Source organism: Solea solea, chromosome 19 (assembly GCF_958295425.1).
Source record: "Solea solea chromosome 19, fSolSol10.1, whole genome shotgun sequence".
NCBI classification, from domain to species: domain Eukaryota; kingdom Metazoa; phylum Chordata; class Actinopteri; order Pleuronectiformes; family Soleidae; genus Solea; species Solea solea.
In genome coordinates, this window is record NC_081152.1 from 5,787,786 (window position 1) to 5,803,115 (window position 15,330).

The following is a 15,330-nucleotide window of genomic DNA, read 5'->3' on the forward strand; positions in this document are numbered from 1 at the left end:
ACATGTCCCTATGTGGCACACTGCAACTCTCCCTCTCCAAAATTAGTTTTCATGATGTTAAAAAACCTGGACAAAGTGCAGTAAGGGAGTAGCTCTTGCTAAATCTTAAAGGTCACGGAGGTGTAACAATTATCAAAGTACTCCCACCAGGCCATTAACATTTAACACCCTTTACACTGGACATATTACGAGAAAGTGCTTTGCTCTCGGTATTTTGTGATCGGAGTTAAATCAGAATGCTGCCAAACATTGTTTTGCTTTTTGCTCGACACCAAAACCAGTTTGTTTTTTTGCATGTTGAATGTGGGTGTTACTGCCAGTTATATAATTGTTTGTGCCTGAACATTGGACAACACAGATTACCACGGCAACCCCAGTCCTTCATCTTTCACTTTTCTAGTGTTTTATTTGAAGTCTTAATTTTGCAGCTCTCTGGATCTCGAGCATGAATGGTACAATCTCACTTTTGATTGGCTGATCATTTTCTTAGTAACTTACAGCTGAGCCATCCATAGGTAATTGACTGCAGCCAAATACTCAATAAATCCTGTTCTGAATGTTTCACACCTGGGTCCACCTGGTTATCATACCTGTACTATAGATGAGCAAGTTTACAGCACACACTGACATTCTCACATGACACATGAACAAGAGCAATGTGGTCACAATGTGCAGTCTGTTGCAGCGCGCACCAATATGAAAAAAATAAAAAATAAAATTGTTCTGCTGATACTTATTTCATACCAGACAGTTAAAAGAAGTATGATTTATAGAAACTAGACACAGAGAAGCTCCATCAGAAACTATCCATTTTTTCCCCATTTGTAATCACACCAGAGTTCTGGCTCTGCAGGGCTCTGAAAATGCTATTTTCTGATTAGCTGATAGGTTGCTAATTCAAGACAGCTGTATGAATGCACTACGCAGAGCATCTGCCTTTTGCATCATCGATTCATAGTTTACTAATTTATGCGCGGTAAGTTTTATCACTTCTCAGCGTGAGCATGATGTCATGTGTGACGGAAATCCGATGCAATACCACATGTGCATTTGTTGTTATTTCTATGCTTAGATGCTGCCATGGTTAGATCACAGTAGCCATGAACCTGACACGTTACAGCAAGGAAATCGACACGGTATTGATACTGACACGCAAAATTCAGGACTGTTGCGCTAAAACATTTTTTTAGCATAATGTCCTCAATTTAGCGTAAATGATGCAAATTATAGTGTAACGGCCCGCTACACTAAATTGGAATGGCCATGTGATGTAAGCTGTGGTCTACGGGACACATACACAGCAGAACAGAGCAGAAATGGTGAGATTATGAGTTCAGTCAACATAAGCTTTAGCCCTAGTAAGCTGTTAATGTACCTACCCTGAAGTAGGAGCTGAAAAGATCCTTATGATGATGTTCCCAGAATTACAACCATTCCCTATTCGTTCGTGGTGAGACAAATAAATAGGGTGTAATTTCCCAACAGGTCTATACAATTATGTAAAAGTACCTCTGGTGGATAAGCTTGTATTGTAACATCATAAAGACACAAGTTACATTTAATGGCTCAGTTTCTGAACAATATGTGCATATTACTGTAATACTTTTCACAATTTTTGAACTGATTCTTGATTTAAAGTTGCAGTGGTTCATCCGCAGTTATTGTATTATTCTGTCGTTATTGTATTATCCTGTGTTCATTAAATGGTTTAACCTTGGGCAAAGACGGAAAGAGACAAACACCTCTCTGTCTTTTCAATGGAAACTGCGGCTAATTCTTTTTACTTCATAATTGATAGTGAATTCTCAAATAAAAAAAATTGTCCCTTTTATCTCTATTCTGTGCTATGAAACAGGATTTCAACAGCCTCTTCAGTTTGCTTTGAAACAACAAAGATGCTGTTGTGATGCAGATGGAGCATTGGTACTTACGTATAGTAGTAATAATGTGAAGCAACAGTCCTTGACCTAAGTGCCCGCATTTATCAGCTCTCCATTCATTCACCGACTGGCTGCATCTTAGTTATTTTTTTTCTTGCTTGATATTCCAAAAAAAGTGAATTGCAAGAGCTGAGGGTATAAATTAACCAATTTATATCCTCAGCTCAGCCTAAGATTGTTTTAATTTGGTAATGATCAAAACCTACACCACATGATCAAAACCTACACCCCAGCCCGCCCACTTCGCTCTGCATTGGCAAACCGGCTCGCTGCCCCCTCACTGACAGGATCGCAGAGGCATTTACAGAACTCCAGACTGTTCACTGTCCTCGCTCCCAAATGGTGGAACGAGCTCCCCATCGACATCCGGACAGCGGAAAGCCTCCACATCTTCCGCCGCCGACTAAAAACACATTTCTTCCGACTCTACCTCGACTAAGACGATAACGACGACGACAAAAAAAAAAAAAAAAAAAAAAAAAAAAAAAAAAAAAAAAAAATGTATCGCACTTATGACTAGCACTTCATAGTTTGATTTACTTGAAGCTCTTACTTACTTCTAGCACTTATTTGTACCCAAATGTTTAAATGCACTTATTGTAAGTCGCTTTGGATAAAAGCGTCTGCTAAATGACATGTAATGTAATGTAATGTAATGTAATGTAATGGTAATACAACAGAATTCACTTTACATTGCTGTTTGGCTCTGGAGAGATGCTAAAACAGTCCCAGGGATTGTATAGTTTAAATTTTTGCACAGATGGTGCTGATTCTCAATGCAGATGTCAGTCAACAAGGGACATGAGCAGAATTGGCTTCCTTGACCGTGAGCGTATTTGCATGGTGACTCACTGCTGCTTTGTGTGATGATGATGATGCTCTTGTACTAACCCACTGATGTAACATTTGAAAACATGTTGGTGAAATGTTACTGAACCTTTCTGTGTTTTTATCTGTGCTAAGCGCAGTTAGGATTCAAGGTCAAAAGAATAAAAAATAAGTGAAAATAATACAGAGAGACTGAGAATAATGTAAAATACACATAATAGAAAGAAATATGAGTTTATTTTTCCCTCAGTCTCTTCACGGCAGGTTTAAGACCCCTCTGGCTCTGTCCGCCACCCCTGTTATTGCTTTCTGCCTTTTTTTCCTCTCCTTTCTGCTCCGTTATCATGCCCCTGGGTGTTGCATGGCTCTTTGACTACAGTGTGGCACATCTCTCTTGACTGTGATGCTCTTTGGCAGAAAATCAATACTTCACCTCTGGTGTGATATGGAGATAAGACTGTCATAATCCTGATGTTGTGCCTTTGTTGGACTCTCATTCTCCCTCATAATTGAAGTCAGCGATGTCCTTTACTGATAACATTGTTGTTGGAGTTTCTTCTTGCAAAGAAAGGAGCTGGAGTTTATGTGAACAGACATAAAGTGTATTTATGTTTTGTTTTTTTAAGATTAGCCTACCTAAATACTAAATTATGTAGCTGAGTAACATACTGCTTTGAAAAATAAGTTGGTCCACTTACCTTCTACCTAACGAGTGTATGAGTATCTCTGTGTGGGTTATAATTGTTTACCAAAACACAAAAAAAAGAGCAGAGTTGGACCTCAAAATCCATTAAACTTATTTACCTTGACAGTTACCCTACAGGGAGTATAACTGTAATTGTGTGTTGGTATTTCGGCAGTATTGAGTTATATTTGTGACAACACTGCCTACTGTGTAAAATGATTGACATCTAATGCTATGTCCACAACAGACTGTTATTTTTGACGGCATAGCTGTGGCGGTTTATCACTTTTTCAGATCCCCCAAATCACAAGACCATACTGTAAACATCTGGGTGTCGCATAAATGGAACTGTCACTCTTGATTCAGTCATGCGGGCGACGTGCTTTTTAATTTACATCCTGTCACATCTGAATCTCGGGACCAAGATGATTTTGTTAGGCACAAAATAACTTTGTTCTCCTTTTTGAAAGTGAGGGGAAAAAAGCGTATGAGATTTTATAAGTGGACTCCAGCTGATATGTGAATGTATGCTTTTCAAAGTTTAAAAAAACCCAGAGTGATGCATCTCAGACATTGGTTCTTCCTGGTTACTGTTTCTTCATTCACTGTCAAGGTTAAAAACTTGCCTCATCCATTGGGTGGTTGGCTGTACAGAGTTTTTATCATGCTTGGATATTCTCAGGCCTTTGGCTTTGGACAGATGGATTCTTTGCTCTGCTTTGTGTGGAGGGAATTGACTCATTCTCTCCTCTCCTCATAGACCATGTCCCTCCTCTGCCTGCCTCACACCTGCAGGTTGCATCTTGGTCTGATAAGCTCAGAGGCTGTGGGTCACTCAATCAGCTCTCTCCACATGCTCCGAGTCAGATCTCACTTTTTTCTCCAAAGGCAGTGGAAAAAAACCATAGCTGCTTACCTGCTAGGAGGAAATGAGTCACAGACGACCCCTGGACTTTTTCCAAAGGCTATTCTATGGCTCTGCCGGCACAAAGTGTCTGCATGCTTTTATGGCTGCCCCTAAAACCCACCTCAAAGCAGCTTTACTTTGTGAGATGCTTTTTTCTTCCAAACACTATCGTCTTTTTATTCCTCTATTCACACTTTACATTTAAACTGAATTTAAAGATAAAGTTTAGATTTTAATTGTTATTTGAGTATCAAGACTTCATGTATATTTTGGTCCTCGGCATACCAGAAAACACATGCAAATATCATTATCAAATCTTTTTATTTTCGATCAACTGTACAAAACTTACACATTCAGTTTACAATCACTAGGTTTTCATTAAAATGCACTGCAAAAACTGTTTTTCCATCCACTGCTGTTGAGCAAATATAGGAAGAGGCACCAGTGGTGCGTTTCATTGTCACTTCCTACAACTGTGCAGTATACCAGGTTTTTAAATTATACTGATACACGATACACTGAACATGGTGTAGAATTACACAATATATATATATCTCACAAAGCAAAAATATACCAGTATGGGATTTTCTTTGTCCATATTGCTCAGCCCTACTGCTTCCCCATATATTACTGCACTAATATTTACTTCTTGCAATAAGTTGATAAATGTTGTGGTTTCCTCATCTGCCCATATGTACTAAATCTTCATCTGCCTTTTCTGCAGTTTCTACTATTTTTATTCCACTACAGCAAAATGTGGAAGCTGGAGCAACAGTTCAGTCATTTATTCCCTAAATCCGTTTCCATTGTACACATTCGCATTTACATTATATCGATTAGCCAACATTTTCACCTCCAAAATGTGATATTTCAAGACGTTTTTTGTATGCACCAGTCAAAAGTGCACAGAGGAAAAGCAGAGAAAACTTAAAGTTGAATAAAAGATTGAATAATATGATTTCAGTTCAGTAAGCTGTAGTGCTTGTTACTATAGAGACTCTCTATTGAATGAGACAAATGACCCCTCCCTTGTGTTCCTGTAGCTTCTCATCTTCATTATTAGTCCAATGTAGAATTTTCCCTAATTGTTCCTTTGAGCTGAAACAGCCTGAGCACTGACTTGAGACTTGTCAGTTGAATATAACAGGGTTCTTTAATTCCCTCAGGTAATCCGGACGACATTGTTCAAGCTGAAAAAAAGTTAATGACTGGAATTCTTGTCCTGAGTTTTTAAGGAGGTTTGTTCAGAAACGGACTGATTAGCTCCTCTCTGCTGGCTTATCACCACCACAGCAGCAGCACAAATGACAGTGGCCACTGCCACACAAGAGCTTTCCATTGCGCAGGTTGATGTGGCGGTCACCTGTCTGACAAACCCAAACACCTCCACCATCAGCCGTAGTCATGGACATCCAAGGCTGGGCTCTCTAAGAGAAATCATTTGAGCTTGGCTGGAGATGAGGAGAATGGAAGGGCCCTACTTAATATTCACAGGGCAGAACCACAGTGAAAGCAAATGAGTGAGAGAGGTTGGGAAAAAAGAGAAGGGGGGGGGGGGTCAAAGAAAAACACAGACTGAGACAGAATACAGAATTACCAGTTAGAAAATGGCAGCCAGGAATTGGAACCAACTTATTTTCAAAAATGCTAATAATTCAGCAGGGTGTGGGGACATTGAATTAGAGAGCGTGGAAATCTGGTGGTCACCGAGGAGCTGTCAGAGACTCAAGCAACGTATGAAATTGTAAAAAATTGACACAGGATGCATAATGGTTTATGCAGCGACATGTTGATATCAGCATAATAACGAGTACCTGGTTTGTTTGCCATGGAGGAAGAGTTTGCAACAGTTTGTGTGACATTCTCACTGATCTACTTGGCCATTATTTTCTTCCTCTGCCTCACGATGCAATGCATCTTCCCTTCTCTTCTTCTGTGAGTGTGAGATGTAGTCTCTGCCGTCATGTTTCTGTCACCAGCCTTACCTCCAGGTGTGTGTTTTGCAGTCTCCATATAACTCATCGACTGGAATGAGAGCAGCAGGGCTGTTCGGCTGCGTGCAGCAGACAGGATGCCAGGCTTATTGTTGGGGTTGAGGCAGAACAATACTGGGAAGGATATCCTCATTTTCATGGTCACCTATGGTGCCCAAAATGCGTGGCTGCACAGAGAAATGAGTCTTGGGGCTCCCCCTTGTCCCCGGTGTCCCCCCCTCCCCATTGCTACACTAAATTAAAATTGCCCATCCTTCTCTGCCTGATTCTCTCGCTGCCTTTCCTCTCTCTCTTGCTCCATCTCTCCCTCACTCCTGAAGTTACAGAGGAGAGGAACAAGAGGAGGTGTCACCTGACTGCCCCCCTCCAATCAGATAAGTTTCTGATGGAAGTGTTTAGCAGCTGCTTAGATCAGATTTAGCCTGAGGGAGGGAGGAAGGGAGGGTGGGAGGGATGGAGAGAGGGAGGGAGGGATGGAGCAGGCGGCTGGAGCGAGGCAGTGCAGCATGGCTCTGCACCGGTAGAGAGGCATGATCAGTCGGCGCTCTGTACCATGGACGAGTCCAGCATTCTGAGGAGACGAGGGCTACAGGTAGGCAAGCAAATGAGCTTGTGCATGGAGCTGTGTGTGCAGGACATATTTGTGCTTTCCGAGGCTGCAGTAACGTTTCCTCTTTAACAGAACACAGTTGGGACTTTTTGTGTTTAATACAGAGTGAGCATTGATATGCTTGTGTCCGACATGTGAGGAATCTCCTGGCAGAACTGTATGCAGACAGTTTTCAGTGCATGCAACTCACTAACAGTTGACTTTTATTAAGATGCTGATATTTCTGTCTCCACTTAGTTTCTCTGCACACATGTGGAGAAAATAGTCGACGTGTTACTTTTTTAAAAACAACCTTGAATCATTTGTCAGATTTTATTTGTCTTGGCTGCACAGAGGGAATAAGAGCTGTGCGTCCGTAGAGCAAGATTGATTACTGTATGTTGTGTCAAGGGCTTTCTGGAGCTTTATTGACTTTTTTATAATGGGATGCAAGTTGAGGCTTTTGCCTCTCTGTCAGAAATCTTGACAGAACTCTGAGCTTGGATCAGGACAACAGTCTTAATCAGATTATTCCTGCCATCTCTCTGCCATTACATGAGATTTAAATAGAAGTGGAAAGGGAGGACAGTGTGTTCTGAAATATGAAATTACTTGTATTTCTCTCAACGCATGATCTTTAATCCAAGATCTCTCAGACGTTAATGATTTCCTCCGGCTGAGCCGACAAAGCCTGCAGTAGGTGTTACAGTCGAGCATAAATTGGACATGATTTATTATTTTGCTTACTCTTGACTTTCACCGCCTACCGAGTAAATGATAAGGAAGTCTCTTTTTATATTCAGCTCAAATGACTGCATGTGTTTTTAATCACAAACACCCTGTGGTCCATTTAATCAGGCTGAGTGATGCCTTTGATTCATCATTTATTTCACAATAAACAACAGTAACTTCTGAATATTTGATAACTCATTTTCCCTCATTAATGTTTTAATTAGCTGTTAAAATTTGACTTTTATGTTCATTGAATTTATCATTGAATTTATGCTCTTTGAAAATTTTATGGGCTTTCTTTTCAAGAAAACCAGTAATATTTCTAATATTGGTTGTATGTTGTGTTTATCAAAGGCTTCCCAACAGTAATTTTGTGCACAGTTGCCTTAATCTCTTTATTCCTTTGTTGAACCGGACACCACCATCCACCATCTCCCCCTCTTACACGCTTTCTTCTTCTTCACAAGACTCCTTTATGCAGCAGAACTGAACACAGTGTGGAGGCTCCTGTGGTTTCAGGCTGCTCAAACGTAACGTTCGCATTCAATAGAAAACACGGAAGTTGGTTTGTCTAGCAAATGAGTTTAACTGGTCCAGCTGCACAACTTCCCATTCATTCTCAGCAGACCAGGAAGACATGACATCATTGGAGTTTGGACCTTGTTGATGTTAGTGGAGAGTAAGAACTAGACTCTCTTTACAGTTAAGAATGAGCCTGTCTGTTCCTCTCTGGTCAAACTAGATGGTTGAGAATGTAGTGCTGTTTCTCCCCGTTATTTATATTTCAAGACCTTGGTATGTATTCATTTATCTATTGAACCAATAGTTTAACATTTCAGAAAATCTCCTCATTTGCTTTCTTGGCGAGTGTGAGATGATAAATAACACTTGTGTTGTCTGAATGATAAATGTGAAGCTACAGCTTAGTTAAGTACAAAGATTGGAAATGGCCTGGCTCTGTGCAAAGATTACAAAACCTACCCACAGCACTAAACCTTACAAATCAATGTTTTATCTATTTTTTTTTACCCGTTTTAAAAAAGCAGCGGTTTAAAATGATAAACTGTCAGTGTGTCCTGGCCAGTAACGGTACTTCTAGCCTGTGTTCTAAGCTAAACTAATTAGCTGCTGGCTGTTATTTAATACACAGAAATTAGGGCGGTATCGATTTTTCACGTCAAATTCAAACTAAAAACAAACAAACTTGTATTTACCAAAATGTCAAACCTTTCCTTTTAGCGACAATATATTTATCATCTTGTTGTCTCTGGTATACGTAAGAAAAGAAATGTTGACTGAACATCTAAAAGACAATAAATGATACAGATGTAATGTTTGCACATCTGTGCTACCATGGTGTTCGCCCTTGTGGAATTTGGGTAAATTGGAACTTAAGAATGCCATGGGTTTTTTTGTCTTTTTTTACTCGATCAGTCATGAAGAACGAGAAGAGAAAGCTTTAGTGTGCTTGTTGATGTCTAATGAACGTGACGGGGTACTGTATTTATTTTTAGATGTGTTGAAATCAACCAGACTGACTAACAATACACAAGAGTATTATTGTTTCCAACCACCAGACCCATTAATGAGTTCTCTAAATAAATTGCCAGCGAAAGTGTGTTTGAATGTCTATTGTCGGTGTGTTGTCTGGAGGAAGTTAGGTCAAGTTAGACGGAATGGTTTAAAACAAGGTGACTATTATAATAATATAATTAAAGAAAATGTTGATTTTATTTTTATTTTTTTCAAACCTGGAAATGATGACAATGTTCTTGAATGTCTTGTTTGTCCACAAACCAAGAGGCTGAGGTTTTTAATGATCCAGAAACCAGTAAATATTCAAATTTAAGAAGATGAAAAACACAAAATAGTTGACAATTAGTAATTGATTAATAATCAATTCGAGTAATTGTTTCAGCCCTACAGCAATAACTTTTAATATAATAAACTATTCATAGTTTACAAAGAAAGAAAGCCAAACGACAGAATCTGCACTTTGTCACTTGCTGTTGCTGTTATTCTTCAAATCTTGGTATTGTCAGTGCATCTATAACAAGGCATCAGTTGCCATCCTGCCATGTCTGAAGCTGTTTCACTTTCATAAATAACAAGCAGCTCTTCTCTTCAATGCTGTGTCTCTTTATAAGGTGATAACCTCTGGTTTCTGTTTGTGTCTGTTGTCTCACTTAGTTTGTAGTAGGGTTTTGTCCCTGCATCGCTGCCATGTTCCCTCATTATATAAAATTTGTGATATGTACATAGGTTTAATGATGCCTATGGTAGACATGTCCTCTATCTTAATTAAGAGCAGCCTGGCAGAAGCTACCTCATCACATTGTGAGCTTTACTGTGCTTCTGACGTCCATCTGACACTGCTTCATAATAAAATGTAGTTAAGCAGACAAGCGCAGTGACATTGTGTGTCTCTAAAGAGCTGTTTGTGTGAAGTGGTGTGAGCCAGCTGGTGGGAGAAACAGCCTGGCCCACGATCCACAGTTCTGCAGCACCAAAAAAAAAAAAAAAGGACATCAACTTGCACAATTTTGATTGCACTTTTATGGCTCGCCCATAAACCATGTTCGTTTTAACGTAACTGTATTTTAATGAATGTGCACTCAGTTCAAGCATCAAAGAAAATGCCGTCATCAGGGAGGGACAAGTAAACAAGATGATCTCTCTGTAGTTGGAGGAGGTGAGCGGCCTCTGAGTGTCCTTGTGCGAGATGGAGTTTCTTTGAGCTACAGCACCACATCAGTGATGCTGTGGAAAGGGTCAGACTCATAGATTAAGTTCTCTTTGACTAAGAATGATCATAAAATGAAATGTTCTTCATCTCTTTCAAATCAGACTGAATAGATTATAATGCCAGGTCGACTTAAATGCAGTAGGTAAGTTATATTAAAGAAAATGTTTGCACAACTTGAAAGTTCAAACACGTCTGTATAAGATTATACATTATAAACATCTCTGCTTATTTTGCTTTTGATATTTTTAAGTAATTAAAATATATATAAGCTACAGAGGAGATCTCAGAAGTCACGACTCAAATTTTAGAGGGGACCATAAAGTGTAGAATTGTGTGCAATAGCAGCCTCTAGTGTGGGTCCAAGGAGCTACTCTAAATGCTCCAGCAGACTGCTATTACTGCCATAAACACTTATTAAATAATATATTATGCGATTTATTTAAAAAAGAGAATTAAAAGATCAATACTTTGTTGTCTATGAAGATAACTTGTTTTGTCCTCTAAATTAAGTTTATTCTCTTGCTGATGTTTAATGTTGGCTCTTCTCAGAATACATGTGAGGAAAAATGTAATGTGATTTCCTGGGGAGAACATTCTCTCTGGTATATTATTTTTCTGGATCAATAGCAATCTCATAAACATTGTTGTGTTTTTTGTTTTTTTTCTCCCAAATTTGTCAAACAAATACAAAGGTGCACTAACAGAGAAATAAATTTACCAGTATTGTTACTTGCTTTTGTTGTTTTGTTACCCTTTATACCATTGCTGCCACATGGTTATTAACGTACATGGAATTCACTTTGTTATTTGAAGTCTAAACGGTAAAAAAATAATAATTAAGAGACTCAGGTACAATGAACTGTACTGACATGATTAGTTCAATGAATTAGTGAATCCTCCGTCTTAGTTTGCACATCACTGTCATTTGCAATTGCTTCTGTCAAACATGTTCACGGCATGTAATAGTGACAGTTTAGTGCAGTTACAGGCTAAATTAAGTCACTAACCAATCGTATACAGAGTGCAACAGCAGTGAAATGTGCACTGTAAACACACAGGAACAGTAACATCATTTTGGCAGAAGAGCATGTGGTACTTCATTTTCTTGTGGTATTTACAAGTATTTTAACACCCTCCACTGTTATTACCACCAGCATATTTGTTATTCACAACCTGTTGTTGGAGCCTGAATGTGAAATGAGGTATAGTTTTAAGAGTGGCCAAAAATCACTCTTGCTTCTACAGTGGTGTTGCAGAGTAATGTGTTTCTCACTCACAAATGATCTTTGGCTGAGTACAAACACCGGGCCTGCAGAGAGCACATTAAGCAAAACACAGGCAGAAGTTTAATGTTAGTGGTCGTGAAATTAACGATAATTAGCTGCAGCTGATAGAATCTACTGCCAGTGACGTTTGTCATTTAGTCGGCGGTGGAAAGGGCGCCGTCGGTGCTGGTTTAAAATTAGAAAGCTGCTCCTGTTTGCCTCGACGTGCCCTACGTGTAAAAAGCCTGCGGTCAGTCTAGTTGTTGATGTGGTGGTGGTGGAGAATGTGGAGAAGGCTGTAGTTTGGCCCAGGGGGATTTCTCTGAATATGACCATCGGAGAGTTAGGATCAGTAACCTTGCCACATGGATGTGAAAGTGTTTCAAGAATCCCTTTTATAAAAACAACTGCTCAGGTTAACCGAAATAAAATTACCTGTGACTAAAGGTTAGATGCTGTTATTTGAAGGTATGGATATGTATGTAATGATTGGCTTTAGGGTTTGCTTAAAGGAGATCATCATTAGAAGAGAGGGATCATCAAATTAAACAATCATCATGCTCAGAGCCAGGCTTAAAATGAATGGTTTCCCTTGTGCAACATTGGACGAGGCAGTGGATTAAGAATTTGTGACACCTAATATCCTGCTTTTGAGTGAGAACGTGTCCGTGCTTGGCTCTGGAATCTTTCCCTGCTGGTGTAGATAGTCAACCTGTTAGACTGGGCTGGGCATAATGGTGGAAAATATCACTTTAGACAGTAGGTCTGGGGTTTACCAGGTTAACACAAGACTAGTGTTTATGCATGTAGCTTCTGTGTGATCAAAATTCAACCCATTGGTGGTTTATAAGTGGTCCAGTGTTTTATTGATCAGTTTAACCTCTACTAATCTCCAGATGAACTTGAGGCCTCTGACTTTGAAGCAGCATTTAGATTAGATTGGAAAAAAAGAAGATGAAACCAATTAATCGAGATACCTTTGTTGCCCCTACAATTGTTATGCAGAACTAGGGACTTGAGTATTGATGGAAAAAAAAGATTGTGCTTAAAATGTATATATGATTAGTTATACTATGTTGTAATGACAAGAGGTATTTATTGGGGTAGCACTTATCCACATTTTGGCAGAAGTAATGGCTGTAAAAACGTCATTAATTACTTAGTTGCATTTCTATGAGTGCTCCAAAAACCTGGTTGAGAAAACATATATGCTGCTTGTGTTATATAAGGGACATAAATCATAAAGTGTACACAAGGTAAACTGCTTGTTTTATACTTTTACATGCTGCTCAGTGCGGGAATTGGATTTATTATTCACACTACAGCTTTTTAGCTTCCTGCCATTTATGATTCATGTTTATCGAGTGGTGGAAGGTATAAGACCAAATTGTAAGATGTAACTTCTGCCCAAGTTATTTAACATGCAATCAAGAAGGGAATGAAGCCTAATGAAAACACATGCCTTTTTGATTGTTCTTTTGGCATAGTTTACGCAACATAATATTTGAATTACAAAATGCAAAATTCTGCTTTTTGTGAGCAGTTATTAGTAGTTTAGTTTCCTTTGTTTTTAGATGTACTGTCAGTGTCTCACAGTTAAAATTACATGTAGCCCAAAGGCAAACCCAGATTGAATCAGAAAGATTTGGAAATATACACTTTATTCCTTTAGTATTTGAACATATTTTTTGTTCTTCAGGCAAAATCTCCCACAGAGTTGTTTAAATATTGATGTAAATCTACTCATGTTAAACCTCAAGTCTCTGCACTTGAAGAGACCGTCTTTTATTTTAATTTTAAAGCAACTGTGCTAAAGCTCACAGCCATAACTGTCCGCTGTAACTGTACAAATACTTACTCTGATTTAACTCCAGGTGTTGACTTGACAACTTCATGACTTGTGAACAGGGATTTTACCACCAGTCAGCAGCAAACCACGTTAAAACCAAGTACACCTTTGATCTTGAGATGTGGGAAAATCCTCACTACATGAAGGAGAATTATTGATGAAGCATTACACAAAGACCTTTTTACAAGAGCAGTGCCACAGCTTTGATGTGGCGTCTTGGAGATGATGTTTTGTTGCTCGAAGTCATCTTTTGACATTTACCCTGGGGAACAATTCCGGCTTCATCATGTCAGATTTGTTATTTCTTAAGCAGTGAAAACTTAATTGGACAAACAAATGATTAGAATACAACATTTACTTTCATCGCCAGTTTGTCTTCCAGACTGACATTTTGAAAGATGAAAGGATTTCATGCTGTTACACTCCAGTTTGCATTGCCCACTTGACAGCTCTGTGATCTACAGTGTCTGAGATAATCAAATGTAATGGAAATTTGAGCATTTGGAAAACTCCTCATGTCAGAAGTTTTGCTTCAGTAAATTCAATCTTGAATCATTTGTTTATAAAGATGCATGTCTTGAAATTTACTAGATATCATCTGCAATCAATAACCCTTAAACTACGGATTTAATAAAAAAAAAGATCGATGCAAAGTTTTTTTTGTTTAAATTGTTATTGAGTAGTCGAGTAAAGATTCTGTGAGATGCTGAACAAATCTCAATAAGAACAAAATGCTGTAAATAAGCGAATAAATAAATACTGCACCAGTGAATGCAACCCTTTGTAAGCCATGTTTCTTTAAACAACTAGGAGTGTCAAACACATTTTAGTTCAGGGGCCCACATACAACGCAATTTAATCTCAAGTGGGTCGGACCAGTAAAATAATAGCATAATAACCTATATATGTAAAACCCCTTTGTTTTACATTTAATAACACATCTTTTTCTAAAACATGTTATGAACAACCTGAAATTTCTTAAGAAAAATAAGTGTAATTTCAACAATATTATGCCTAAATTTACCATTTACACATGCATTACAACTTACAGATCACAGTGGATTTGCAAAGGCACAACACATTTAGTCACAGGAGATTCACATTATGATTAGATTCTTATCATACTGTGAAATTTTAACAAATTCATCCTGGCCGTATGTATGACACCCCCTACATTCTGAAACAATGAATGAATGAATGAAAAATTGTGAAGGGGTTTATTTGACAACAGTGACTGCCTCACCGTTATCCTTCTTGTTAAATGGCTACTTAATCAGAAAACAATTTGGGAACAAGTATTGATTTAAATCATGAAAACGTCATATTGCTTTCTCGTCGTAAAATGTGGTGTTTGAACTGTGCACGTGCACAGCCTCTACAGGCACACCGTGTGTCCTCAAAGTAAAATGCTTTTTATGTATTTATACTGGAGGCTCGACCTCCATTTTGACCCTGGTGTGTTCCATGTCTCCTCTGTGCACCTCGACTATGGAGCTAAAAGCATAAAAGTTTATATTGTCATCTTCTCTGCACATACATATAAGTTAATGTTAAAATATATGACACGTCACACAGTGGCAAAATGACTGGACTTGTGTGCATTGATGCAGGCTCTCTGTGCGATTACTCCTGAGCAGCAGTCCATTACACTTAACAATGGTGTGTATGTAACAGGCCGCTAAATGTTGCTATTGTCCAATCAGAATCGAGGATTCAACCAAGCTGAATAGTAAGTCATGGTATAGCCAACTTATAAAGTGCAGTGAATTATAGGAGTAGCTGTCTTCCCTATTTT

General features: G+C 38.7%; 1 protein-coding gene across 6 annotated transcripts in view; it reads left to right on the forward strand.

Annotated features, from left to right (window-relative positions):
- Nucleotides 1-15,330, forward strand: part of mast4 (microtubule associated serine/threonine kinase family member 4) — an 85,521-nt gene that overhangs the window by 24,712 nt on the left and 45,479 nt on the right. Inside the window, exon 1 of one of the 6 annotated variants that reach the window (XM_058618088.1) lies at nucleotides 6,867-6,946. The exons of the other annotated variants lie outside the window; for them this stretch is intronic. Within the exon in view, the coding sequence (XP_058474071.1) occupies nucleotides 6,908-6,946 (39 nt within the window). The 5' untranslated portion in view covers nucleotides 6,867-6,907. Of the gene's footprint in view, nucleotides 1-6,866; nucleotides 6,947-15,330 lie in introns of those variants that run through there. 6 annotated transcript variants of the gene reach the window in all.